This window comes from Balaenoptera borealis (genome assembly GCF_965194805.1).
Source record: "Balaenoptera borealis genome assembly, chromosome: 3".
Lineage (NCBI taxonomy): Eukaryota > Metazoa > Chordata > Mammalia > Artiodactyla > Balaenopteridae > Balaenoptera > Balaenoptera borealis.
In genome coordinates, this window is record NC_138866.1 from 62,552,368 (window position 1) to 62,579,463 (window position 27,096).

Here is a 27,096-nt window from a genome sequence, read left to right on the forward strand (position 1 = left end):
TGTGAACTACCTATAACATTTTTATTTACAAGTTTAATATTAATATAGCTACGCTGGCCCTCTTGGTTACTGTTTGCATAGCATCTTCCTCTATTTCTTTTAATTTCTACTTTGTGTCTTTGAATCAAAAGTACGTTGGTAGTTGTTGTTTGCTTGGGTCATTGTTTATTTTCTAGTTAGCCTGGAAAGCCAAATTTCATACAAGAAATTTGCTTTTATGAGCATTTTTAGTTTTAGGGAGAACTAAAACTAAAATGTCTAAGAACTTGTCAGTTACTCCATACAGTTTTATAATATTTGTGTATACATTTCTTATAAGTACTTTGGAGAAATGGATCATTTCTCACTCATCTCTGTACTCCTCCTTAATTTTATTTCTAAAACACAGTCCCTTTAACTCTGGGATTCAGCCACATTGCACAACAGGTAGCTCTTTAGATGCTTTGTGCATTCACACCTGTGTGTCTTTCCTGATACTTTCTCTCCTTCATTTGTCAAATCTTACTTACCTTCACCCAGCTTAATATTACCTTCTCCTTTAAGTTTCTCTCTGTTTCTCAGTCAGAAGTAATCATCCTTTTCTTCTGTTCCGAGTGCAATTTTGTAACTTTTATAATTTTTTACTTATATTTACTTGTCTCCCTTAGTAGATTATAAGGTTTAATTGATTTTCATCTTTTTATTGCCACATATTTAGAAGTTAATTATTGGATGAATGAATAGATAAATTAATGATTAAGTGAATGGTGAAATCTTTTGTTTTATAGCCGAGAGACGCACAAGATTGCAGTATTTTATGTTGCTGAAGGACAAGAAGACAAACATTCCATTCTCACCAATACAGGAGGAAGTCAAGCATATGAAGATTTTGTAGCTGGTCTTGGTTGGGAGGTATTGTTTTTAAATTATACAAATATCATTTTATTTCTATTTGGAAGGAGTGGTTTTCTTTTTCTTTCTAGCTTATTTTAGAAGCATTATTTTAGGAGACTCAACAACATAACAATGGGTTTGATATTGTTTCTGCCTTATATCTCATCTACAAAGACAGCGGCAGTTGGGACTTGGAAAATTTTTGACTGTTTTATCATTCACTGTATTGTCAGAGTGTGCTAAACTCATAGACTTAAAAGATCTGGATTTTCCTCACAGTTGTGACCGACCGCTGGACTAGTGATCTTCAAACGAAGATATGAATATCCTAGGGCTATCCCAAGGATTCTAGGGGGCATGTCGGCTAGGTTAGTTTTGAGGAGATAAGTTTCCTAGATCCTCAACTTTACTACAATTAATTCCTGAGAACCCTTCTACAGTCTCTTGCCTCTCCTTTTCTGTTCTTTGTCTTTGTAAAAGAAAGGCATACCTGTTACTCACCTGAATCCTACATTGCCCTGGAAGGTTTGGCACCAAAAAAGGGACAGTTCATTCAAGAGGGCATGTTCCTGAGAGAGAGTGTCTCTAATGGCAAAGCAGGAAATATTGAAAGGTGCTGTACTTTATGTCATCCCGGCAACCAGCTCATGTTGAAGTTCCTGAACCAAATCTGTCTATCTTAGAATTATAACTGAGAAGTGAGGTGTTTGTCATAGAGATTTGTATTAGTATGTTTATTTAAATTGTAAAATTATGAGTCAGACATGTTCTAACAGAAAGTGAATTTGATGTGGCTGATTGATTTGTCATTAATAGCAGACATTTTGTATATATTAGCCAAATTTGTGCTCTAAGATTTTGATGAAAATATATTTAAAGTATATAGATATAACATACAGTATACTGGAAATTGTATCTTTTGTAACAGCTTAAACTTATGATGACAATTTTCATCGTAGTTGTCAATTTAATACATAGTTTCTCAATATTCTTGTAGAGAGTACGTGAGCAAAATTATTGAAGACCACTGCACTAGACTGTAAGTTCCTAGAGGGCAGGCTCTTTCATCTTCCTGGTTTTTCTTTTTAAATCCCAGTCCTTGCACAGTATCCAATGCATAAACCTTTAGCATTCCATATGTATTTTTATAGCTGATCTAACCTGCTATTTCACTGAGTTACTTGAGCTCTCTTGGCCTTTTGCTTATTTGTCAAAAGCAGTATGCTTTTTTACCCAACATATATATAATATGAAGTTCATTTGAAATTATGTATGTGAAAGTGGTTTGGAAAGTGTAAAGAAATGTTATAAATATATGTCCTGTTAAAAAAACAAACTAGAAAAGTATTAGTAAAAGCAAGGGACATTTGAAAAAGAACAAATTAGGAGTACTCACACTTCCTGATTTCAAAACTTAGTACAAAGCAGCTCTCATCAAACAGCGAGTTACTTGCACTAAGGATACATATATCAATTAATGAAATAGAATTGAGATTCCAGAAATAAACCCACACGTCTGTTGTCAACTGATTTTCAAAAAGGGTGCCAAGACCATCCAGTGGAGAAAGTCCTTTCAACAGATGGTGTTGGAGTAGCTGGATAGCTGCAAGCAAAAGAATGAAGTTGGAATCTTACCTCACACTATATACAAAAATTAACTCAAAATGGATCAAAGACCTAAATGTAAGAGCTAAAATTGTAAAATTCTTAGAAGACAATATAGGGGTAAATCTATATGACCTTGAATTTGGCAGTGGATTCTTTTTTTCCAGCTTTATTGAGACAACTAACAAAAGGTATTCTTAGATATGACACTAAAACATGAGCAACAAAGGAAAATAAATAAATTGGACTTCATCAAAATTTAAACTTTTGTGCATCAAAGGACACCGCTAACAAAGTGAAAAGATAACCCACAGAATTGGAGAAAATAATTGCAAGTCATATATGTGATAAGGGACTTGTATCTAAAATATACAAAGAACTCATCCAAATCAATAATTAGAAGGCAACCCAATTTAAAAATGGCCAAAGGATCGGAATAAACATTTTTCCAAAGAAGATACACAGATGATCAGTAAGTACATGAAAAAATGTTCGACATCATTATCAGAGAAATGGAAATCAAAATCACAGTGAGATACCACTTCACACCCATTAGGTTGGCTAGAATCAAAAAGTCAGGTAATAACAACTGTAGGCTAGGATTCAGAGTAATCTGAACCCTCATATACTGCTAGTAGGAATGTGAAATGGTGCAGCCACTGTGGAAAATGATCTGGCAGCTCATCAAACAGTAAATCATTGAATATGACCAGAAGTTCCACTTTTAGGTATATACCCAAGGGGAATGAAAATGTATGTCTGCACAACAACTTTTACATGAATATTTATAGCAGCATTATTCAGATGGATAAACATAATGCGGTATATCCACATAATGGTATTTAGCCATAAAGAGGAGTGAAGTACTGACATGTGCTACAGTGTGGATGTACCTTAGAAACATGGTAAATGAAAGAAACCAGTCACAAACATCATGTATCCATTTATATGAAATATCTACAAGAGGTATTATATAGCTATGTAAAGCACATTATTGGTTGCTTAGGTCTGGTTGCAAGGATGAGGGAATATTATAGTGACAGCTAAAGGGTATATAGTGTTTCTTTTTAAGTGATGAAAATGTTATAAAATTGACTGTAGTGATGATTGTACTTATCTGTGAATATACTAAAGTCTACTAAGTTGTGCAATGGGAACTCTCACTTCTGGGAAGATCAAGTAGATACACTCTCCCTATTCCTCACACTAAGTACAACAAAAACCCTGGACATTACATGTAAAACAAACATAAGAAGACTCTGAAAGGTGGAGAAAAGAAGATAGACCAACAGGACTTCAGGACCAAGGAATGACATGATGGTGAGTTCTCAGGTTTTCTTTTTGCCTCATATATCTTGGACTTGGAGTTGAAGAAGCCAGCAACCTAGAAATATCAACAAGCGCAGGACAAAAAAAACCCCAACAAAAGCCCACTCTAACCAAAGGATCAGGAAAGGAGCAACCTGGAAAGACAGAAAACATTTAAACAGTAACTGCTCTACGCCAACCAAACACCATAGAAAATACTGTGACCCTCATCCCCACCCCTGACAACAAAAGTGGGTTAGGAAGCCTAGACTTCTACCCTTACAAGACTATAATGAGGGGAATTCCCTGGTGGCACAGTGGTTAAGAATCCACCTGCCAGTGCAGGGGACACGGGTTCGAGCCCTGGTTTGGGAAGATTCCGCATGCCGTGGACCAACTAAACCTGTGCACCACAACTACTGAGCCTGTGCTCTAGAGCCTGCGAGCCACAGCTACTGAGCCCACGTGCCACAACTACTGAAGCCCACGCGCCTAGAGCCCATGCTCCGCAACAAGAGAAGCCACTGCAATGAGAAGCCCGCTCACCGCAACTAGAGAAAGCCCGTGTGCAGCAATGAAGACCCAACGCAGCCAAAAATCAATCAATCAGTCAATAAATAAATGACTATAATGAGGCATCCCGAACATCACCCTGGAGTAAGATAGTATCAGAAAAGACCAAACAGAAAGCTAAGAGTTTCATCTCTGCCAACTGGTAACAAGTCCCCCATCCATGTCTAACACCAGTGTCAGTGGAGACTACATGAGGAACATGGAATTTCGGACCCACCCAGGCATAATGAGGTGCCCCTCCCCCTCTACACTGGAGTCAGAGGAGGTCTAGTGGAGAATTAGGCCCTTCACCATCACCCAGTGATAATGAGACCACCTCCACTGCTGTGTCAGTGGCTACCACAAAGGAAGTCAGAACTCCTACCTCCACCTGGCCGTAATGAGGCTGAGAGCCCCCGCTTCTCTGGAGCTGTGTCGCAAAACAGCCAACTAAAACAGAAGGTTTAAATAAGATTCATGGTCTTGTAATATGAAAATGTCCAGGCTTCAACCAAAAATAATACCAAGAACCAGGAAGGTCTCAAACTGAATGAAAAGAAGGCAATAGATGCCAACACCAAGATGACAAAGATTTTAAAGTGACTATATTAGAAATGCTTCAACAAGCAATTAGGAACACAGTTAAAACAAATGAAAAATAGAAAGTTTGTGCAAAGAAATACAAGATAAATGGAAATTTTAGAATTGAAAATACAATAACTGAAATAAAAAACTCAGTAGATTGGCCCAGCAACAGAGTCAGGTGGAAATGAGGGCACAGAAAGAATTAGTAAATTGGAGCCTAGAACAGTAAAAGTTAATCTGGACAGCAGAGAGAGAATAGACATAAAGACGGTGAACAGAGCAATGAACAGACCTGTGGGACTATGACAAAAAATCTAACATTCCTGTTATTGTGAGTCCCAGAAGGAGAGGAGAAAGAGGTTGGGTCTGAAACCTACTTTGAGAGATAATGTTGAGAACTTCCCAAATTTGGCAAGAGAAATAAAGCTAATAAAGCTACAGATTGAAGAACCTGGTGAAAACCAAATAGGATATATGGAAAGAGATCCATACTAAGACACATCATAATTAAACTTCTGAAAACTAAAGGCAAAAAAATTTCAGAAGTATCCAGAGGAAACTTGTACCTATCTATATGGGTACAATTAGAATGATAGTGAATTTCTCATCAGAAACTGTGGTGGCCAGAGGAGGTGACATAATATTTTTCAAGTGTTAAAAGAAAAAAACTGTCAACCCAGAATCCTGTAGTTAGCTAAGGAATGAAGCACAACATTCTCAGATGAAGGAAAACTTAGAGAATTTGTTGCCAGCAGACGTGCCCTAAAGGAACCACTGATAGAAGTTCTGTTAACAGAAATGAAATGATAGCAGGAACTTTGGAACATCAGGAAGAAAGAGCATGGAAAGAAAAAATATGGGTAAATACACTAAATTTACTTCTCCTCTTGAGTTTTCTTAATTATGTTTGATGGTTGATGCAAAAATTATTTTACTACCTGGTGTGTTTCTAAATGTAATGCCAGGGACTTCCCTGGCAGTCCAGTGGTTAAGACTTCATGCTCCCAATACCGGGGGCACAGGTTCGATCCTTGGTTGGGGAACTAAGATTCTGCATGCTGCAAAAAAATAAATAAATAAATGTAATGCCATGAAAATATTCATGGCAATTATATTACAAACAAGGGAGGGTAAAAGGACATAAAGTGAGGTAGGGTTTCTATATTTCACTCAAACTGGTAAAATGACAACATCAGTAGACTGTGATAAGGTATGTACATATAGTATAATACCAAGAACAACCAGTAAAAAACATATAACAAAAGTACACTCAAAAAATGATAAATAAAAATGGAATTCTAGAATATGTTCAAGTAACCCACAGGGGGCAAGAAAAATAAAACAAAGAAAATAAACAGAAAACAAAAAATAAAATGGTGAGCTTAAGCTCTAACGTATCAGTCATTACAAGAACTATGAATGATGTAAATATACCAATTAAAAATTGGCAGAGTGGGGCTTCCCTAGTGGCGCAGTGGTTAAGAATCCGCCTGCCAGTGCAAGGGACACGGGTTCGAGCCCTGGGCCAGGAAGATCCCACATGCCACGGAGCAACTAAGCCCATACGCCACAACTACTGAGCCTGTGCTCTGGAGCCCGCAAGCCACAACTACTGAAGCCCGTGCACCTAGAGCCCGTGCTCCACAGCAGGAGAAGCCACCGCAATGAGAAGCCCACGTACCGCAACGAAGAGTAGCCCCCGCTCGCCGCAACTAGAGAAAGCCCGCACACAGCAACGAAGACCCAACATAGCCAAAAATAAATAAATAAATAATTATAAAAAAATAAAAATGGCAGAGTGGATTAAAAAACGTGACTCACCTATGTGCTTTGTAAAAGAAACTCACTTCAAATATAACAATATAGGCTGGTAGAAAGTAAATGGATAGAAAAAATTATATTGTGCAAACCTTAATCAAAGGAACGCCAGAGTGGCTGAATTAATATTACATAAGGTAGGCTTCAGAGCAAGAAAACTACCAGAGATGGGGGGACATTATATAACAGTGATAAAAGGGTCAGTCCACTAAGAAGACTTAACAATCCTAAATGTGTGTGCAGCAAACAACAGAACTGCAAAATATGTGAAGCAAAGCTGATAGAACTGAAAGAAGAAATAGACAAATTCACAATTATAAATGGAGATTTCACCCCCCTCTCAACAACTGAGAGAAGTAGACAGAAAATCAGCAAGTATATAGAAGGACTCAACACCACCACCAACCAACAGGATCTAATTGCCATTTATAGAACACTCCACCCACCAATACCATAATACATATTATTTTCAAGTGCCCATGGAACATATACCAAGATAGGCCATATATGGGCCATTAAAACAAACTTCAGCAAGTTTAAAAGCATTGAAATCATACAGTGTTTTCTCCGTATACAGTAGGATCAAACTTGAAATCATGAACAGAAAGATAATGGCAAAATCTCCAAATGCTTGGAAAGGTTACATGCCATATAATTCCACTTATATAACATTCTTGGAATGACAGTTTTAGTAGTAAAGAACAGGTTAGTGATTGCCAGGGGTTAAAAAGGAGGGTAGGGTAGGACGGAAGTGAGTGTTGCTCATGTAACAGGGCAACACGGAATCCTTGTGGTGATGAAAATGTTGTCTCTGAATCATGTCAATATCAGTATCCTGGTTATAATATGAATTTGCATTGGGGAATCTGGGTAAAGGTTACATAGGATCTCTATTATTTCTTTAAACTTTGTGTAAATCTATAATTACCTCCAGATAAAACATTTAATTAAAAAATAGAGATCTGCAACTGTTACAGAATTATTTATAGCAAAGGAGCACTAAACTGAGATTTTCTCCTTTACATAATCAGAGAATTGACCTGAAAGTAAATAACTTTCTCACTAAAACAAAACAGAACAAAAATGTATACTAAGATACCATTTTTTAACCTAACAGATTAGCAAAGGTCATAAAGTTTGATAATATATTTGAGAGCATATGAGGGAAACAGGCAGTCTCATGCACTATTGGTACCATCTATGGAGAGCAATTTGGTAGTCGGTTTCAAAATTAGAAGTGCACATGCCCTTTGACTTACATTTCCACTTTTGACTATCTGTCCTACAGATCTACTTTCACAAATGCAGCGTGACATGTGTTCAGTGTTATTCATCGTAGCATTGACTGTGATAGCAAAAGATTGGGAAAGCCTAAATATCCATCAAGTAGAGCGCTAGTTAAATTATTGTACATCAAGAAAAGGGACTTCTGTGAAGCCATGAAAAAAAAATGAGAAGGCTCTTTACTTACTAATAAGGAGTATTTTTCAAGGTATTTTAAATGCAAAAAAGCAAGGTGCAGAACATTGTGTATCCATGTTGTGTGTGCACATGTGTACATACATACATGTGTATATGTGCATACATACCTTTAAAAATTTAATTGTATATAGAGAACATTTTTGGAAGCATACTTAAATTGCTTTCTTGGAGTGGAACTGAGTAGCTAGAGATGAGAGATATGGAAGGAAAAATTTTGCTGTATCTTTTGAACTTTTAATTGTATGAATGTATTACTGAGTTAAAAAGTAAATTTAAAATATAAATGACTGAGGAAATCTTGTAGTAATGGCATAAAAACTAACTTGTTATTCATACATTCAGCCATTAGTAACTGATATTGATAGTTGGGATGTGTTCAGTTCACACGGTGCAGAAATTTGTTTTTATAGGTTTCCACTTTTTCACATATTTATATTTTGTTTTTTACAAGCAGGTGCATATCTGGTTTCTCTGAATGGAGTGATACAAGCAGTGTTTAAATTTTGTTTTTTCTTTTCAATATTTCTTTGGTTTTCTACAATGAACACAAGTTGCTGGCTTCTGTGCATCAAACAAGTCCAGGGGATATCATCCAGTGCAACGACCCTGATAGTAAATATATCATATTTATAATCAGGAAAAAAGGAGATTTAAAAGACTTTGCACAGATTAATTTGTAGTTTTTTTAATGCATTTGAAGTGTAGTTAAGTTCTACATTTTTGTATTTTTGTTCTGAGCTATGATAGGTACTAATAATTAGGAAGCCAATTTCGATGAGTAAATATGACACAATTAATCATTTTATCAAAGTGACATTACTGTTTTAACTTATCCCTAAATCATTTCCAGTCTTGATTTTTGCCACTTGGTTTCTACTCTCTGCCCTAGGCGTCTCCCACAGCCGTTACCATTTAGCACCTCGTAACCTAACAAGAGATGCATAGTGCACAGGGATTGATTTCTTTGCTAATTAGTTCCTGCTAATTAGGGACCCTCAAATACTTAAGAAAATCTACCAGTGTGAATTGAATAGCTCTAACTAATAATTCTGGGTCAAGCCATAGTTGATAACATGCAGAAGACTTCATTCCTCATGTGTTTTGCAAAGTGAGAAATTTGAGTCTTTTTCCATAGTGAGGTTTTTAGTTTTGTTTTGTTAATTAATATTATGTGTCTTTTCATTGCTTCTAGGTAAATCTTACAAACCATTGCGGTTTCATGGGAGGACTACAAAGAAATAAAAGCACTGGATTGACCACACCATATTTTGCTACCTCTACAGTTGAAGTAATATTTCATGTATCAACAAGAATGCCTTCTGATTCTGATGACTCTTTGACCAAAAAAGTAAGTGCTAAGAAAAAAAGTGCTCAGAGTTAAAATCTTAGTAATACATAAAATATGTAAGCAAGTCATCTAATTGATCAAGAACTATTTCTGAGTACTCCATTCTTCACCCAGTAGTGTCTTCAGAAACAGTACTGTTGCAGAGTAAACTCTGTTTTCCTTAATGATATGATTGAAAGTTATAGTCTTAACAAAGCATTTGCCTTCAAGAAAATGGGCATCTGACAAATTGAAAAACTTCTGTGTATGTTCAGATTGGTGAAATTATAATTCAAGACCCCACACACAGAGAGATATAACGTTTATATTGATTGAGGGAGAGGAAAAAAATTAAAATGTAAATTATTACAAATCACTTAAAATATAACGTGCTCTCTCATAAATTTTAACTAAAACTAATATAGCAGATAAAATAAGCATTAATTCATTAAAATAGATTTTACTGCCTTAGAATATTTATGAGAGATATAGTGGAATGGTTTTGATGGCCCATGTCTTTTAAAACCTACACCACCATTTTGCTGTAGCCAGCACCAGCATTCAAAAATCACTCTAGTGACACAGACATACCGCAGAATAAAGTTGTGTGTGTCCAATCCATGTTTAATTTTTTTAGGGAGAAACATTTTCTTAAAGTGAAACCTTGTCCAACATTTCTTTATCGTCTCTTCTTCTTCCTACTCCTCAATTTATTCAAAACTACTGCTGAATGTAACCAACTTAATATCATAGATCATTTTACTTGATACTCTGTTATCATGTTGCCTGATATCGAATCTCTTCACACTTCATTAATAGCCTATGAAAACAGTGTTATCCTTATACTCTTTTGAAAAGGAACTTCAGAATTCCTCTCAAATATTTTGTAAGATTGATTCAGTACCCTTGATGCCTTTTGTTTACATTTTAGAATACTGTTAGAAATTGCCTACTAAATGAGTAATGGTTAGAACAACTAATATATGGATGCTGATTAGATTGGAATGTGTAGTAAAGGTGGAGGTAATTGATGTGTAGGAAAGTAAGTATATTTAGTAACAGATTTGATATAGAATATCTTGGCATGTGGTTTTTAGAAGTACAGAATGAGACATGAATACTGACAAGAAAATGGTGAAGAGTTGGATTGGAGTAAAACTTCGTTAAAACTTCAATTAGCTACAGTAATCAAGACAGAATGGTACTGGCACAAAAACAGAAATATAGATCAATGGAACAGGATAGAAAGCCCAGAGATAAACCTACACACATATGGTCACCTTATCTTTGATAAAGGAGGCAAGAATATACAGTGGAGAAAAGACAGCCTCTTCAATAAGTGGTGCTGGGAAAACTGGACAGGTACATGTAAAAGAATGAAATTAGAACACTCCCTAACACCATACACAAAAATAAACTCAAAATGGATTAAAGACCTAAATGTAAGGCCAGACACTATCAAACTCTTAGAGGAAAACATAGGCAGAACACTCTATGACATAAATCACAGCAAGATCCTTTTTGACCCACCTCCTAGAGAAATGGAAATAAAAACAAAAATAAACAAATGGGACCTAATGAAACTGAAAAGCTTTTGCACAGCAAAGGAAACCATAAACAAGATGAAAAGACAGCCCTCAGAATGGGAGAAAATATTTGCAAATGAAGCAACTGACAAAGGATTAATCTCCAAGATTTACAAGCAGCTCATGCAGCTCAATAACAAAAAAACAAACAACCCAATCCAAAAATGGCCAGAAGACCTAAATAGACATTTCTCCAAAGAAGATATACAGATTGCCAACAAACATATGAAAGAATGCTCAACATCATTAATCATTAGAGAAATGCAAATCAAACTACAATGAGATATCATGTCACACCGGTCAGAATGGCCATCATCAAAAACTCTAAAAACAATAAATGCTGGAGAGGGTGTGGAGAAAAGGGAACACTCTTGCACTGTTGGTGGGAATGTCAATTGATACAGCCACTATGGAAAACAGTATGGAGGTTCCTTAAAAAACTACAAATAGAACTACCATACGACCCAGCAATCCCACTACTGGGCATATACCCTGAGAAAACCATAATTCAAAAAGAGGCATGTACCACAATGTTCATTGCAGCTCTGTTTACAATAGCCAGGACATGGAAGCAACCTAAGTGTCCATCATCGGATGAATGGATAAAGAAGATGTGGCACATATATACAATGGAATATTACTCAGCCATAAAAAGAAATGAAATTGAGATATTTGTAGTGAGGTGGATGGACCTAGAGTCTGTCATACAGAGTGAAGTAAGTCAGAAAGAGAAAAACAAATACCGTATGCTAACACATATATATGGAATCTAAGGAAAAAAAAAAAAGGTCATGAAGAACCTAGGGGTAAGACAGAAATAAAGACACAGACCTACTAGAGAATGGACTTGAGGATACGGGGAGGGGGAAGAGTAAGCTGTGACAAAGTGAGAGAGTGGCATGGACATATATACACTACCAAACGTAAAATAGATAGCTAGTGGGAAGCAGCCGCATAGCACAGGGAGATCAGCTTGGTGCTTTGTGATCACCTAGAGGGGTGGGATAGGGAGGTTGGGAGGGAGGGAGACGCAAGAGGGAAGAGATATGGGAACATATGTATATGTATAACTGATTCACTTTGTTATAAAGCAGAAACTAACACACCATTGTAAAGCAATTATACTCCAATAAAGATGTTAAAATAAAATTTAAAAAAACCTTCAATTAAGCACTTTCTTCCATCACCTCAATTTAAATTTGTATGAAAATAAGCCATACTCAAATTAGAGGCAATTATGAGTATAGTGCAAAAAGATAAATTATTTTAAACATTAGGACTTGGCAGTGATCCTCATTTTCATGGCTCCATGGATACAACTTTCAAACCCCGGAGCAAAAGAAAACCCTCATTTCCTTTTCAAAAGAGTCTAAAATTAATAGTATTTTCAATTGCAAATAAGAGCAGAACAAAGTATATCATTTTTTGTTGAAATTTTTTTTAAATGAAACTTATATCAGGATATTTTTACTTCAGTATATTAAACCTGATGGTTAAAAGGTACTTGAAATTTTATTCCTGCAGCCTTTGTAGAAATATCTCAAGTAAGTAAGATTTCTTATTTCCTTCACAACAGTCACAAAGGTCTGTCCTTAATTATTTAAGAAGAGTCTGAAATGGATGTTTAACAATCCATTATCATAGCAAAATTAATTTTGGAGATAACACCATTTAAGAATTGTTAAATGGTTGAGTTCTAATTAAAATTATACCCATAAATGGTGAAATGTTTAAGTACTGGATTTATTAGAGAATGTTGAGGGATTAAACCTTGAACACTAATAGTTTATTTCATCTATAAGTATAGAAATTTTTTTATTGTGGAAAAATATATATAAAACAAAATTTATCATTTTAACCATTTTTAAATGTACAGTTCTTTGGTATAAAGTACATTTACAGTGTTGTACAACCATCACAAGTATCCATTTCCAGAACTTTTTCATTTTCACTTGGTTCAAAATATTTTTTATTTTCTCATGAGAATTCTTTGACCCATGTGTTACTTAGAACTGTGTTGTTCAATTTCCAAGTATTTTGGGCTTTACCAGCTATCTTTTTGTTATTGATTTCTAGTTTAATTCCATCGTGGTCTGAGAGCAGACATCATATGATTTCTATTTTTTTTAATTTGTTAAGGTGTGTTTTATGGCCCAGATGTAGTCTATCTGGTGAAGGTTCCATGTGAGTCTGGGAAGAATGTGTGATCTGCTATTGCTGAATGAAATAGTCTATGAATGTCAATTATATTCAGTTGATTGATGGAGCTGTTGAGTTCAACTATATCCTTACCAATTTTCTGCCTGCTTGGATCTCTCCTTTTCTGAGAGGGGTATTAAAGTCTCCAACTATAATAGTGGATTCTTTTATTTTCCTTGCAGTTCTATCAGTTTTTGAGTCACATATTTTGGCACTCTGTTGTTAGGCATATACACCTTAAGGATTGGTTACGTCTTCTTGGAATACTGACCTCTTAATCATTAGATTATGCCACTCTTTATCCCTGATAACTTTCCTTGCTCTGAAGTGTGCTCTGTCTAAAATTAGTATAGCTACTCCTGCTTTCTTATTAGTGGTATCATGGTATATCTTTCTCCATCCCTTTACTTTTAATCTATATGTATCTTTATATTTAAAGTTGGTTTCTTGTAAAGTTGGTTTCAAGCCCCACACAGTTGGGGCTTGTTTTTTTTGATCCGCTCTGACAATCTCTGTGTATTTGGACCATTGACATTTAAAGTGATCATTAATATAATTGGATTATTTTACATTTTTTTCTGCCATTTGTGTTTATAATTGAGCATTTTACGATTCCATCTTCTCTCCTTTCTTAGCATATCATTTATATTTTTTTCTATTTAAATTTTTTTCCAGTTCTTGCCCTAGAGTTTGTACTATACATTTACAACTAATCTAAGTCCACTTTCAAATAATACTATACTGGTTCACTGCAAGTACCTTATAATAGCACAGTATGCCTAATTCTTCCCTCCTATCCCTTGTGTCATTGCTATCATTTATTTCACTTATACATAACCATGTGTATACATAAGCATACATTATCAAATACATTGTTGCCATTTATAATCTTGAACAAACTGCTATGTGTTAGATTAATTAAGAATAAGAAAATTAAATTTTTATTTTGCCTTCAATTATTGATTCTCCGATGCTCTTCCTTTCTATATGTAGATCTGAATTTCTTTCCTATATTGTTTTCCTTCCCTCTGAAAAGGCATTTCTTGTAAGGCGGGTCTACTGGCAGCAAATTCCCTCAATTTTTGTTTGTCTGAGAATGTCTTTATTCTTCTTTACTTTTGAAGGATAATTTCACAGGGTACAGAATTCTAGATTAGTAGAGTTTTCTCTCAGCACTTAAATATTTCACTCCACTCTCTTCTTGCTTGCATGATTTCTGAGGAGAAGTCACATGTAATCCTTATCTTTGCTCCTCCATAGGTAAAATGTTTTTCCCCCCTCTGGCTTTTCTCAAGATTTTTTCATCTGTGATTTTCTGAAGTTTGCATGTGATATGCCTGGTTGTAGTTTGGGGGCCATTTATCCTGCTTAGTGTTCTCTGAGCTTCCTGGATCTGTTTTTAGGTGTCTAACATTAATTTGGGGCAATTCTCAATCCTTATTGCTTCAAATATTTCTTCTGTTTCTTTCTCTCTTTCTTCTCCTTCTATACATAAATGTTACACTTTTGTGGTTGTCCCACAGTTCTTGGATACTCTGTTATGGTTTTTTTTTTTTGGTCTTTTTCTCTTTGGTTTTCAGTTTTAGAAGTTTCTATTGTTATATCCTCAAGCTCAGAGATTCTTTCCTCAGCCATGTCCAGTTTACTAATGAGCCCATCAGAGGCTTTCCTCATTTCACTTACATTTTTTTTTTTATCTCTAGCATTTCTTTTTGATTCTTTCTGAGAATGTCCATCTCTCTGCTTACATTATCCATCTGTTCATCCATCCATACTTTGACAACTTTTTCCATTAGTTCCCTTAGCATATTAATCATAGTTGTAATTCCAACATCCCTACCATATCTGACTCTGGTTCTGATGCATTTTCATTCTCTCATTCTTCTTCACACTGAGTCTCCGGCAGTTTGTCAACTACATTTCAGGTTTTCCTACTCTGGCACTGGTTCCTACAGAGGTTTCTGCTCTGTTAAGTTGTTGTTCTTCATATATGCCTGTCTGTCCAATTTTGGGGCAGCAGTTTTCCCTATGACCTCAATTCTCTGATCTAAGAAGAGTACTGTAGTTGATTTTTCAGTTGTTTAGCTTTTTACTTGTTGTTAGGACAGAGTGATAACTTATAATCTCCTTACATGCCAGGCTTCAAACTGGAAATCTCAGAACTTTATTCTCCCAAACAGAAACTCTGTATCCATTAACAATAACTCTCCACTAACCCCTCCACCCAGCCCCTAGTAACCTCTAATTTTCTTTCTTTCTCTTTTAATTTTCCAGTTCTGGATACCTCATATAAGTTGGAATCATACAGTACTTGTCCTTTTGTGTCTTACTTCACTTAGCATAATGTTTTCAAGCTTCATTGATGTTAAAGCATGTCAGAATTTCATCATTTTTATGGCTGAATAGTATCCCATGATACATATATACATTTTGTCTATCCATTTATCTATCAATAGACACTGGGTTGTTTCCACTTTTTAGCTGTTGTGAATAATGCTGCAATGAACATTGTCCTGCAGGTATTTGTTTGAATCCCTGTCTTCAGTTCTTTTAGGTATAGACCTATGAGTTGAATTGCTGGGTAATATGGAAATTATATGTTGAGCTTTCTAAAGGAACTGTCAAACTGTTTTCCACAGTGACTGTGCCATTTGACATTTCTCCCAGCAATGCACGAGTTCCAGTTTTTCCACATCCTTGCCAACACTTGTTATTAGCTATCCTAATAGGCACAAAGTATTATGCTTTGTGGTTTTGACTTGCATTTCCCTAATGACTAATGATGTGCATCTTTTCATGTGCTTATTGGCCATTTGTATATCTTCTTTGGAGAAATGTCTGTTCAGCTTTTTTACCCATTTTTTTAAATTAGGTTGTTTGTAATTTTCTTGTTGTGTTGTTGGAGTTCTTTATATATTCTAGATGTTAATCTCTTATCAGATATATGACTAGCAAATATTTTTCTCCCATTTTTGGGGTTGTCTTTTCACTCTCTTGATAGTGTCCTTTGAGGCACAGAAGTTTTTATTTTGATGGAGCTCAATTTATCTATGTTTTCTTTTGTTGCTTCTGCTTCTGGTATCAGTTCAAGAAATCATTGCTAAATCCAATGTTGTGAATATTTTCCCGTATGTTTTCGTCTAAGAGTATTATAGTTTTAGCTTTTACATTTAGGTTTTGGATCCATTTTTAGTTATTCTTTGTGTATAGTATGAGATAAAAGTCTGACTTCATTCTTTTGCACGTGGCTATCCATTTGTCCCACCACCATTTGTTTAAAAGACTACACATTCCTTTATTGAATGATCTTGGCATCCTTGTCAAAAATCAATTGGTCATCTATGCAAAGCTTTATTTCTGGGCTCCCTGTTCTATTCCATTGGTCTGAATGTCCTTTTGCTTTAATTAAATGCTTTAATTACTGTAGCTTTGTAGTAAGTTTTGAAATTAAGTAATGTGAGTTCTACAACTTCATTCTTCTTTTTCAAGATTGCTTTTACTATTCAGAGTCTCTTGAGATTCCATATGAATTTTAAGATGGGTTTTTCTATTTCTATGAAAAACCGTGTTGGGATTTTGATAGGATTGCATTGAATCTTTGGATCACTTTAAGTAGTTTTGTCATTTTAATAATATTAAACCTTCCAATCCATGAACATGGGATATCTTTCCATTTATTTATGTAGTCTTTCATTTCTTTCAGCAATATTTTGTAGTTTTCAACATACATGCCTTTCTCCTCCTTAGTTAAATTTATGCCTTAGAATTTTATTCTTTCTGATGCAATTATAAATGGAATTGTTTTTATAATTTCCTTTTTGAATTGTTCATTGTTAAAAATGCAGCTGATTTTTGTGTGTTAATTTTGTATTGTGCAACTTTGCTGAATTCATGTATTAGTTCTAACAGGTTTTGTTGTGGAATCAGGGTTTTCTGTATATAATCATGTTTTTTCAATGTCTCTGTGGAGAAACAAGAGCTTGCTTGGTCCACCATTTTGCTGACATAACACCCTAGAAGAAAATTTTGTGGGTTTTTTTCCCCCCTTTAAGCTAATTAATTCTAAATGTAAAATTGTTTAGCAATTTACCAAGTGGAATAGTACAAGTATTTTTTTCCAATTATTTAGTTTTTTGGGTTTTTTTCAAATTATTAGAGAAGGACTGCAGGCAATTACATGGCATAGTATTCCAATTGTTTAGTATTGAGATGCCAGAAATAATGTAACTTTTTAAAATGCAAGCATATGTTTATAATTTTTTAAAAATTTATAATGCAAGCATGCTATTATATTAGTTGTCAAAGTAACTATACCTGTTTTATTGAAGAAAATTATCTTGGCTAGATAGGCTTTTTTTTACTTAAATAGAGCAATTTAAAGGGTTTATTTGTTTGTTATAGTGAGAAAATTTCAAAACATAACTTCTTTCACATGTATAATACCTACCAGATAAAAACAAAACCTGTCAAAATTGTAAACAATATGTAATAAAGTGGTATCATTTTGGAAGGTATAGTTCTCTTATTTTCTCAAGTAGTAATTTAAGTAACTTTAAGTAAAATCTACTCTTATCAAGGTTGGGGCTAAATTGAAGCAATATTTCACTTAATTCAGTAGAAAGGAAAAATTTACCCAGTCTCATAATTCAGTATAAATTATTCTAAACCTTCTTTTCATAGAAATTTTTAAAAAGTAACATTTATTTCTCTATATACTGAGTTTTCCTTTTCCCTATTCTCTGTGATTCTTGCCCTTACTGCTCTTCAGAGTCCTAGTATGTAAGATTTTCCTAAGTAACAGTCTTATATTTTATCTCTATTACAGTATCAATTTCTTTTCAATAAAAGGTTAAATCCTTAAACTTAATCATAGAAACCAGTTGTCTTATACCAGTTTTCCTTAATAAAAAAATCACTTTCTGTATTGGTATTTTTTCTCCTGAATTTAATAAATTCCACATTAGTGGTAATAAGTTGAGGCCTAGAACATGTGTCCTGTTACAAATGAACAATTGGATATCATTAGGTTGTCCCCCTTTCCTTTGTACATATATCTTTAGGTGTGTTAATCCATTCAGTAGACACATTAATGAGCACTGGTTGAAGTGTAATATTGAAGGAAGTAAGGCTTGTTGACCTCAGCGTGGAGTTTAATACCTCTAATTAAATTAGATAGTCAACAGTCAGTTTAAAGAAATAGCCGTGCCTCTGGCAAGGTAGAATTATGTATGACTCTGGTTCTTTGTTTTAAACTTGATAGGAGAAAATCATTTATATCTGTTTTATAGAAACTAATTTTAGTTTTCACTTTATGTTTAAAATATCATGTGATTTTGTAAATTATTTTTAAGCATTTTATTTTCTCAGAATGAGAGGTAAATATCTTTGAACCTCTTTAAGTGTTAGCATTTTATTTCTTGTGAAGAAAGGCTTTTTCAAGGATCAAAATGGTAGCGACAGAATTTTTACAACATAGACTATACTTTTTTTTTAACAAATTAACCAAACTTTCAGTCTAACAAAGTAGTCTCTCTTAGAAATACTACGCCACCATATTAAAAATCCTGATATAACTCCAGTCCAAGCCATCTGTTCTATAAATTCTCTCTACCTGAGGAAGATTGACAGAAAATGGTTAAAAATAATTTCCACTTAACTGAGTTTATTCACCCCTAAAAATCAAAAGTGCTGCAAGCATTGGTATAAAGTGTTCACAGGAGCTTGTCTCATTTCCTCTGTCTCCTTGTTGTAGCCACTTGCTGATACTCTGCTTCATAGGTAGCTGAATCATCCTTTTAGGAGTTTGATGAAGATCAAGTTGAGATAATTGTAACCTACTTTTAGTTGGACTCTCTAGCCTATCTTTCATTTCCTGGACCCCCTAAAAGAGGGGAAAGAAGTCAGTTCCCTCTGAAATATTGTTAGTGTACTGGACAGCAGTTCGTTTTTTGTTTTGAAATTTGGTTACAATAGTTTCGCAAATAAATGAGCTCTGTCGAACTGCTTAGTCTGATTATAAATTTAAATCCATTTTTCTTTATTTTATCTAGAAATACAATTAAAATATACTTTACTTTCCAAAGAACTATATGCTAATATAGTCTGGAAAAGGAATTGAAAAACAAACTTAAGGAATAATAACAAAAATGTTTTCATTGTTTTAGTAGAAGTGTAGTTAATGTAATAGTTAATAAATGCTATGGAATTATACACATGGTTTTACTCCTAAATCTAGCCACATTACATAAAATAATTCTGTTTTAATATAATAGACTCTGCCTTTAACCCCGATTTCTATAAATATACTCCTGATGACAAGAAATGAAGATAAACAAGGAAGTATAAATGGTTCAGAGCAGATTTATCTCAGCACTGTGAATGGTTTAATTTGGATGGTATAGCAGTGGCTTCTCATTGCATACAGAATAAAATTCTAATTCCTTACTATGGCCTTCAGTGCCCTACAGGATTTGGCCACTTGCCTGCCTACCTCTCTGATCTCATCTTCTGTCACTTTCCTTTTCACTTACCACAATCTGGCCTCACTGGCTGTCATTCTAACCTGCCATCATGTCAAGCTCATTCCCATCTCAGGGGCTGTGCACTTACCTTTTTTTTCCATTTGAAATGTTCTTTCGTCACATTATCAGACTTTTTCATCCTCATTGTTCTATTCTCAGACTCACATGACAGTTCCTCAGAGAGACCTTTCCAGACCATCCTAGCTAAAGAAGCCCTCTCTATCCAGTAACACTATCACATTACCCTATTTTATATTTGTATAGCACGTGTCACCATCAAAGTGGCATATTTAAATAAAGCCATAATTGCAGATAATTGTATTTTTATGCTGTGCACTATGTAATGATAGAAAACAATTTGCTAAGTAAGTACTGTGACATTATCTTTTTAATAGCATATTTATTGAGTGCCCACTCTGCTAAAGTATTTTGTACTAGATGCCGTGCCTATTACTTCAAGAAGCTTTTCCTAATTACTAAGAATGAATGATCCAGACAGCAAGTGAATTGTGAAAATGTATGAGAGTATGTTTTTTCACATGACTGAGGAGTATATGATAGTTTATGTTTTGCTATGTGAGTGTCTGGAAGGTGAGGGGCAAAGAATGAGGACTTGGGGCAGTGAGTATCAACTCAGTTTCAATTTCTACATGTATACCACTGTCTCGTGAAGTAACTGCCTAACCTAACTAACTTCTATGCATTCTTCAAGTGCCATTATAGATCAGTTGTCTTTGTTATTTGCATTCAGAGAGGTATGTTTAGAGCATAATCTCTACTGTTAATTATTCATTAATTGCTTAGTTTATTTTACTCTCTCTCCACTGGACTTAAAGCTATGTGAGAGCAGAAAATATGTCTGTTTTTCCTCACCGTTGTATCTTTAATAGCTTGTGCAGTGCGTTTAGTCAGCTCTCAATATTTGCTGTTTGAAAGAGGTAGATAGGAAGGAGAGAGGGAAGGAGGAGAGAAGGCCTTTTAAGAACTCATGAACTAGTCCAGCTGTGTAGGATGACTAGCATCTGATCTAGAGCAACAGTTGAGGAAATAGGAAGGAAAGTACAAAAACAGAACATAATACTTTTTTTTTTTTTAATGAAGAGCTTGTTAGAGATACTGTAAGGAAATCAGAAATTGAAGACTTTCAGGTTTTGACTCTGAGTAATTATAATTAAGTTTTTAGGTGTTTTTAACAGAAGTGAGGACGTCAAGGGGGTAAGTTGATTTTGTAAAACAGATGATATAGTTATATTACATGAAGTCTAGTCTCTAACTCCAAATGAATGATATTTCACTGAGGAAATCTAGAATTGACTCTGGAATCTCTACTGATAATTATGGAAAATAAGAACACTGCCATAGATAGGCAAACATCTGATTTTCATAAAAGGACATGGAACAGGCCACCAACCACAAAAATTACTAACATTCATGAGCTCCATGTCAGTGCCTGGCAAAATAGGATTATTAAACAGATGGTTTGTGAGCACTTAGGTAATGAAGTAGTGATCACTAGGAGCTACCATGAGTTCACCATAACAAATCACATCAAAGTAACTTAATTTGTTTTAATAGGATTACTACATCAGGGAAGGCCATAGACAGTATAAAGCATTTAACTAAGTCGTTTGTTGTGGACAAGTTGAAGAAATGTGGTCTTAATAATAGTTCAATAAGTATGTTCGTGACTGGTTCTGTAATTATATCTAGAGAAATTAATTATATAATGAGAGGCAATAGAGGGAGGTGGTTAAAGTATGGTTTCTGAAACTAGCCTGCTTGGGTTTCAATCTTGGCTCTGCCACTTATTAGTTACGTGACCTTAGGCAAGTTACAAAGCTTCAATTCCTCACCTGTAAAAATAAGGTCAATAATAATTATACTTATCTTGTAGCATTGTTTTGAAAATTAAATAAATTATCACAAAGCACTCAGAAATAGTAAGTATTTAATAAATGTTGGATATTCATTTAACCAGGAAGGACATCTGTAATGACTCTTACACAAACCTGTCCCATTTGACATTTTTATCCAAAATCTAAATAAAGACACAAGAATTTGAATTTAAGGATAACCCAAATCTGGAAAAGGCAGAGCCAACATACTGAATAGAAGAATCATGCTAACAAAAGGCCTTGATAGGCTTTAAGATAATCGGAACCTGGTAAGTTAAAGTTTATTAAGGATACATACTAGAAATCCTCTCTAGTTCTAGTAGTCTGTTGTACCCGCTGAAAAGAACTTCGTAAGAAAAAGTCTTAAGGGTTTGAATTGACTACAGCTTCCGTTTGAGCCAGTGTTGTAAAAATGCAGAAAATAATTGAGTGAACAGAACAAAGGAAGTAGTCCCACTGTGGGCTGGTTGTATTATAGCATATATTGATATTATATTCTATTTCAGACACCACAATTTAATAGAAACATCAATAAACTGAGGTAATAATCCAGGATTATTATAATCCAGGATGAATAAGTTTGTAAAGTATAAAAAGAGGAACACTTTTAACCTAGAAAAGAAAAGTTGAGTTATATATTTGACCAATCTTCAAATATTTGAAAAGATAATATGTGAAATATAGATTGGGTTTGTTTGGTATAAGTCTTATTTTGGAAGAACTAGCTTTGGGAAGGCAGATTTTGGCTTACTGTAAAGTAGGTTCTAACGATTGTAGCTCTTTTAAAATGAATGGGCTAATTTGTGAATCTGTAAACTTCCCAACCCTAGAAATATTCAAGCAGAGGCAGGATTACTTGTCAGGGATATTGCACTGGGAGTTCCTGTATTGTGTGGGAAATTAGAGCTTTAATGTCTCTTCCAGTGCTAATATTCTATAATGTACTGAGGACTTCAATTTTATATGTGTTGAATTTCATTAAACTATTTTATCTTCATAAATTGATAATGATAATCTGCAGCTTATGTTATATACCTTGAATTCCAAAATGACTTCAACAGCAGTCAAAGTGAATTTGGAAGAGTACTTTCGTTGCCAGTCATTTTAACAGACCTATCCCATGTACAGAATTCTTATACTCTATTTCAGAAGCGATTCGCATCTGGGTACAAAAACATGCAGGTAGGAACTCCTTTGAGAGTTTTCAGAGTATGGAAAAACCCTGCTGAGTATACATAAGACACAACCCTTTAAGTCTGTAAAATATAAGGAATAGATAAAATAATTTAAAACATCAAATACTATATAAAGTATTTATGTCAAATGTCAAACACACTTCTGAAGTTTCTATTAACTGTTAACCACTCAAAATTCATATTTTCAGTAGTCTTCAAAAATTCTAAGATACATGGCAATGATTAGCAATTTCTCAATTTGTTTAATTATTTTATAGCAGGGTTTAAAGACATAAAGATACAAAAACATGCCTCAACGTAACAGCATAAAATAGTTGCTTTTTTAGCATTTGGATAAAAATGATAAGGGATGTTCTTGAAGCTTTTTCCTTAAAATGATTGAACATGTTTTAAATGACTTTGTTTATATGCATGGTTCTATGCCACAAATATCTGCATTACAACATCCTGGAAAAAATATATTACTCTTTTCTGTTAAACTTCCATAAGAGACTTTTAATACTCTGTGGTAGATATTTGAAGACAAGCTTTCATTATAAAATAAAACTACAGTTGCCCTTTTCTCTCATTTCTTTAGATAAGTGGGCACTAGAAATTATAGCTAGGTTTGGCAAGAGTTCAAGGGTTAATGTAGCAGATAAATAAAAGGAATTTTCTGTAAATTGAGACCTGCATTATTTCAGTTGTCTTGTCTTTCCTAACCTAACTCATTTAATTTTAAAAAGTAAATACTTAAATTCTTCCTGACAGTGTGCTCAGCTTTTACTATCGTTTATTACTTCAATTATACTTGATATCACTTAGAACAATCTGCCATTTGGAAATCTCAGTATAGCCTGGAGCTTAGTATTAGATCTGGCTGCTGTTGTAACATGTACAGCATATGACATTAATGTATCAAAATTAGATTGGATCATCCCTCCTGGTTAAATTTATTTCACATTTCTTTTGTATTCAGTTAACATAAACCTATTAGGGAAGCTGACACACGGGGATGGCTGTATAGGAAGGATATTTTTAAAGTATTTTGATTAAAAAATGAAATTATAGAGCCATGGCTTTTCTGAGTTGTGTAATCTTTTTTGGTTTTTAAAAATGTCACAAAGCCCAAGTCTTGCATTTATGTCATTCAGGGTGTGTGTGTGTGTTGTAAATAATGATAATTAAAACTTAAAATAAACATTGTTTTGATGTTTGAGGTCTATCATCATGTATTTAGAGCAATAAGCACATTTATGGTTTCCAAAAAGAATTATTTAATCCACTTAGACCTAAAAAAAGTCCTCCTTAAAAGAAAATAAAAATCTTTATATTTCTAAAATAATAGATTCTGGTCTATAGACTTAGCTGGGCACTGTCTTTAGAGTAATAGCTGCCACTATCTTATAATCTGTCAAAGAAGAGGGGGCATTTCTTACTTAAGAATATAAATTTTAAAGTTCAGGGATTTACCTCGTGTTTTCAAATACTTAATGACATTCATAATGCCTAGGCTTTTCTAGATAGATTGGTGTTGGGGACTTTTAAGAGCCATTAGAACACTGGTTCTAGGCTTTTTTTGTAATATATAGTCCTATATGATAGACTTTCTTCTCAGAAAAATACACAAATAAAATTTGCAAAAATTCATAGATCCCTTGAACCCAGATTAAGAACTCCAGGGTTAAAGGGTGACAGAAGAAAACCTTTCATTAATTGGAAGGTTAATTCCTTTGTTTGTTTAAATCACACATTTAATTGTTTTCCTGCCTTGTGGTCATTAAGCCAAAATAAATCCAATATTTCAAAAACAGAAATTGCCTATATGTTAGCCCCTACTAAGAATATTGGCGACACGTATCCTAATTTTCTCTTCCACACTTTTCTGCCTACAATATATGTCAGGTTATCTGAAAGTAATAGAAAAGCCCATGTGAGATATGCACCAAAAATGGGCTCAAATGTTTGCAGTGGCAGAATCAATAAATGTACTAAGATAACCAAATTGTATTGATATATTAAAATACATGTTTAAACAGTAATCTACATGAAGAAAACTCAATACTGATGGATATTAAGTTAATTTTTCTAATAACTTAATAGAAATCCAACTTTTGTATGCTTTGCTTTTTATAATATTAATCATCATAATGTTAACTCTCTAAATGCCAAAAACACCTTCGTAAGCACTATAAATATTTAAATAAGATCTTTAGAGAGTCTAACAAATCTCACAAAGTCTACTTGAAAGAATTTCGTAGGCGAAGTTTCATAGTCAAAGAAAAGCTGGAAATAAATTTGTTAAAGCAAATGTAATCAACTTTCTCTTACTCAGTAGATATTTATGATTTACTTCTTTTCCTTCTCTTTCTGTTGCCTCCTTTAGACCCTTTCACTTCTCATTAACACTTCCAGAGAGCGCTCAGAAAAAAAGAACAGTCTTAAATCCATCACTTTTTAAAACACTCTTTTAAACAATTTTTAAAAGGTTTGGTAGTGGAAAATTGGTGCAGTTGCTGGTTAAGAAGAGTGTTTGGTCTGTATGCGAATCTTTTTTATCTAATTTCTCTGTTTGCCATTGACTATATAGACAGTTGAAAATTATCTGGTCTTCTGCAGTGTCTCCTAATGTCTTTTGAGTGCTTGTGTTTCGCATGTTATGAAAAATGATCAAATGAAGTTTTAAAAATATTTTTAAAACTTCTTTACCCTTTAATCTTTTTATAGTATGTTGTCAGTAGCTGTATGACTGTATTCACAGGGCTTTTCTCGAGCACTATGAACTATTTTCTTGGTTTTCCAGTTGAGACATTTAGGAAATGATGAAGTACACATCGTTTGGTCAGAGCATACTAGAGACTACAGGAGAGGAATTATTCCTACCGAATTTGGTGATGTCCTTATTGTAATATACCCAATGAAAAATCACATGTTCAGTATCCAGATAATGAAAAAACCAGAGGTAAGAACTCCTTATCTTATGTTTTAATAATATATTTTGAGTTCTATATGGGTTTGTGAGTTTCTTTCCCTCTTTCAGAAGAATTAGACTAGGCATCAAAACGTGGAAATGGAGGGGGAGATGAGACACAGACTCTGGTAGCTATGTGAATTGTCTAAGTCTAGTTCAGAAGGCACTAAAATAGGAAAAATAGAAAGAAACTGTATTCTAATGGAAGAAGGCTAGGTAGTGCCAGAGTGGAAGTTCCCATTTACTGTTGTTTTTGTACACCCCACAAGCCAAGAATGTTTGTTACATTTTTAATGGGTTTTTCTCTTTTAAAAAATCGAAGAAGAATATACAGCAGAGACAATATGTGGCTACAAAGCCTAAAATAATTACTGTATTATCCACAGCTCATGTCTTTGCCTTCAGCTGCCATTTGTACCAGCCATATTCAAACAGAATACTTTTGAAACTGTCAGTCATCTGATAAAAATGACAGATTTTTTTTCTAATAAACCATATAATAAAATTAAAAATAGTGTTTTAGATTCTGTAGTAAAATTATAATAAAAGTGTTTTAGGTTTGGTAGTAAAGCTGGCATCACATGAAAATAATAAAAAACTAACTTGCTGCCTGTAAGAATGTGTGTCCTTCCTGTGTTTACTCAATGGGGGAAAAGTAAATTATTTCCAAGTGTTGGACCTTTGTATACAATTGCGGCTACAAAAATTTGAAAATTGGCAGGTAGTATAAATTATTTAGTCAGTTATATGAAGCATATAATTCTTTTAATGGAAACCCTGTAGACCACTGGCATTTTTTGTTTGTTTATTGTCCTAGTATGAATGACCCATCATGGAAAAGAACTGAATTTGAATAGCATTTCTACTGAAGGAAGAACTAAACAGGAAGCAGAAAGACTTTTGTATGCAAACTGTTTCTTATTTACAACCTTTTTCCAGTTCGAGTATAAAATTATGTTCTAATTTCTCAATCAGGTTCCCTTCTTTGGTCCACTTTTTGATGGTGCTATTGTGAATGGAAAGGTCCTACCCATTATGGTTCGAGCAACCGCTATAAATGCAAGCCGTGCTCTGAAATCGCTGATTCCATTATATCAAAACTTGTATCCTTTTTAACAGTATGGTTTCTACTCTAATATATGTCTACTTTCCAAGGTAACTACTTCTTATGTGTTGTTAAGACCTTTGAGTTTTTGTTT

The 27,096-nt window shown here is 34.2% G+C and overlaps 1 protein-coding gene across 10 annotated transcripts in view; it reads left to right on the forward strand.

Annotated features, from left to right (window-relative positions):
* The window catches only part of RALGAPA1 (Ral GTPase activating protein catalytic subunit alpha 1), a 227,625-nt gene that overhangs the window by 173,843 nt on the left and 26,686 nt on the right, over positions 1–27,096 (forward strand). For 8 of the 10 annotated variants that reach the window (XR_014242301.1, XM_082384014.1, XM_082384012.1 and 5 more), the window contains 4 exons: positions 768–891; positions 9,416–9,571; positions 25,730–25,888; positions 26,873–27,000. Coding sequence is in view for 9 of the 10 variants with exons in the window: in XM_082384014.1 (XP_082240140.1) it covers positions 768–891; positions 9,416–9,571; positions 25,730–25,888; positions 26,873–27,000 (567 nt within the window). In the remaining variant the exon portion in view is untranslated. Of the gene's footprint in view, positions 1–767; positions 892–9,415; positions 9,572–25,312; positions 25,695–25,729; positions 25,889–26,872; positions 27,053–27,096 lie in introns of those variants that run through there. The other 2 variants (XM_082384015.1, XM_082384016.1) reach the window with 2 other exon arrangements.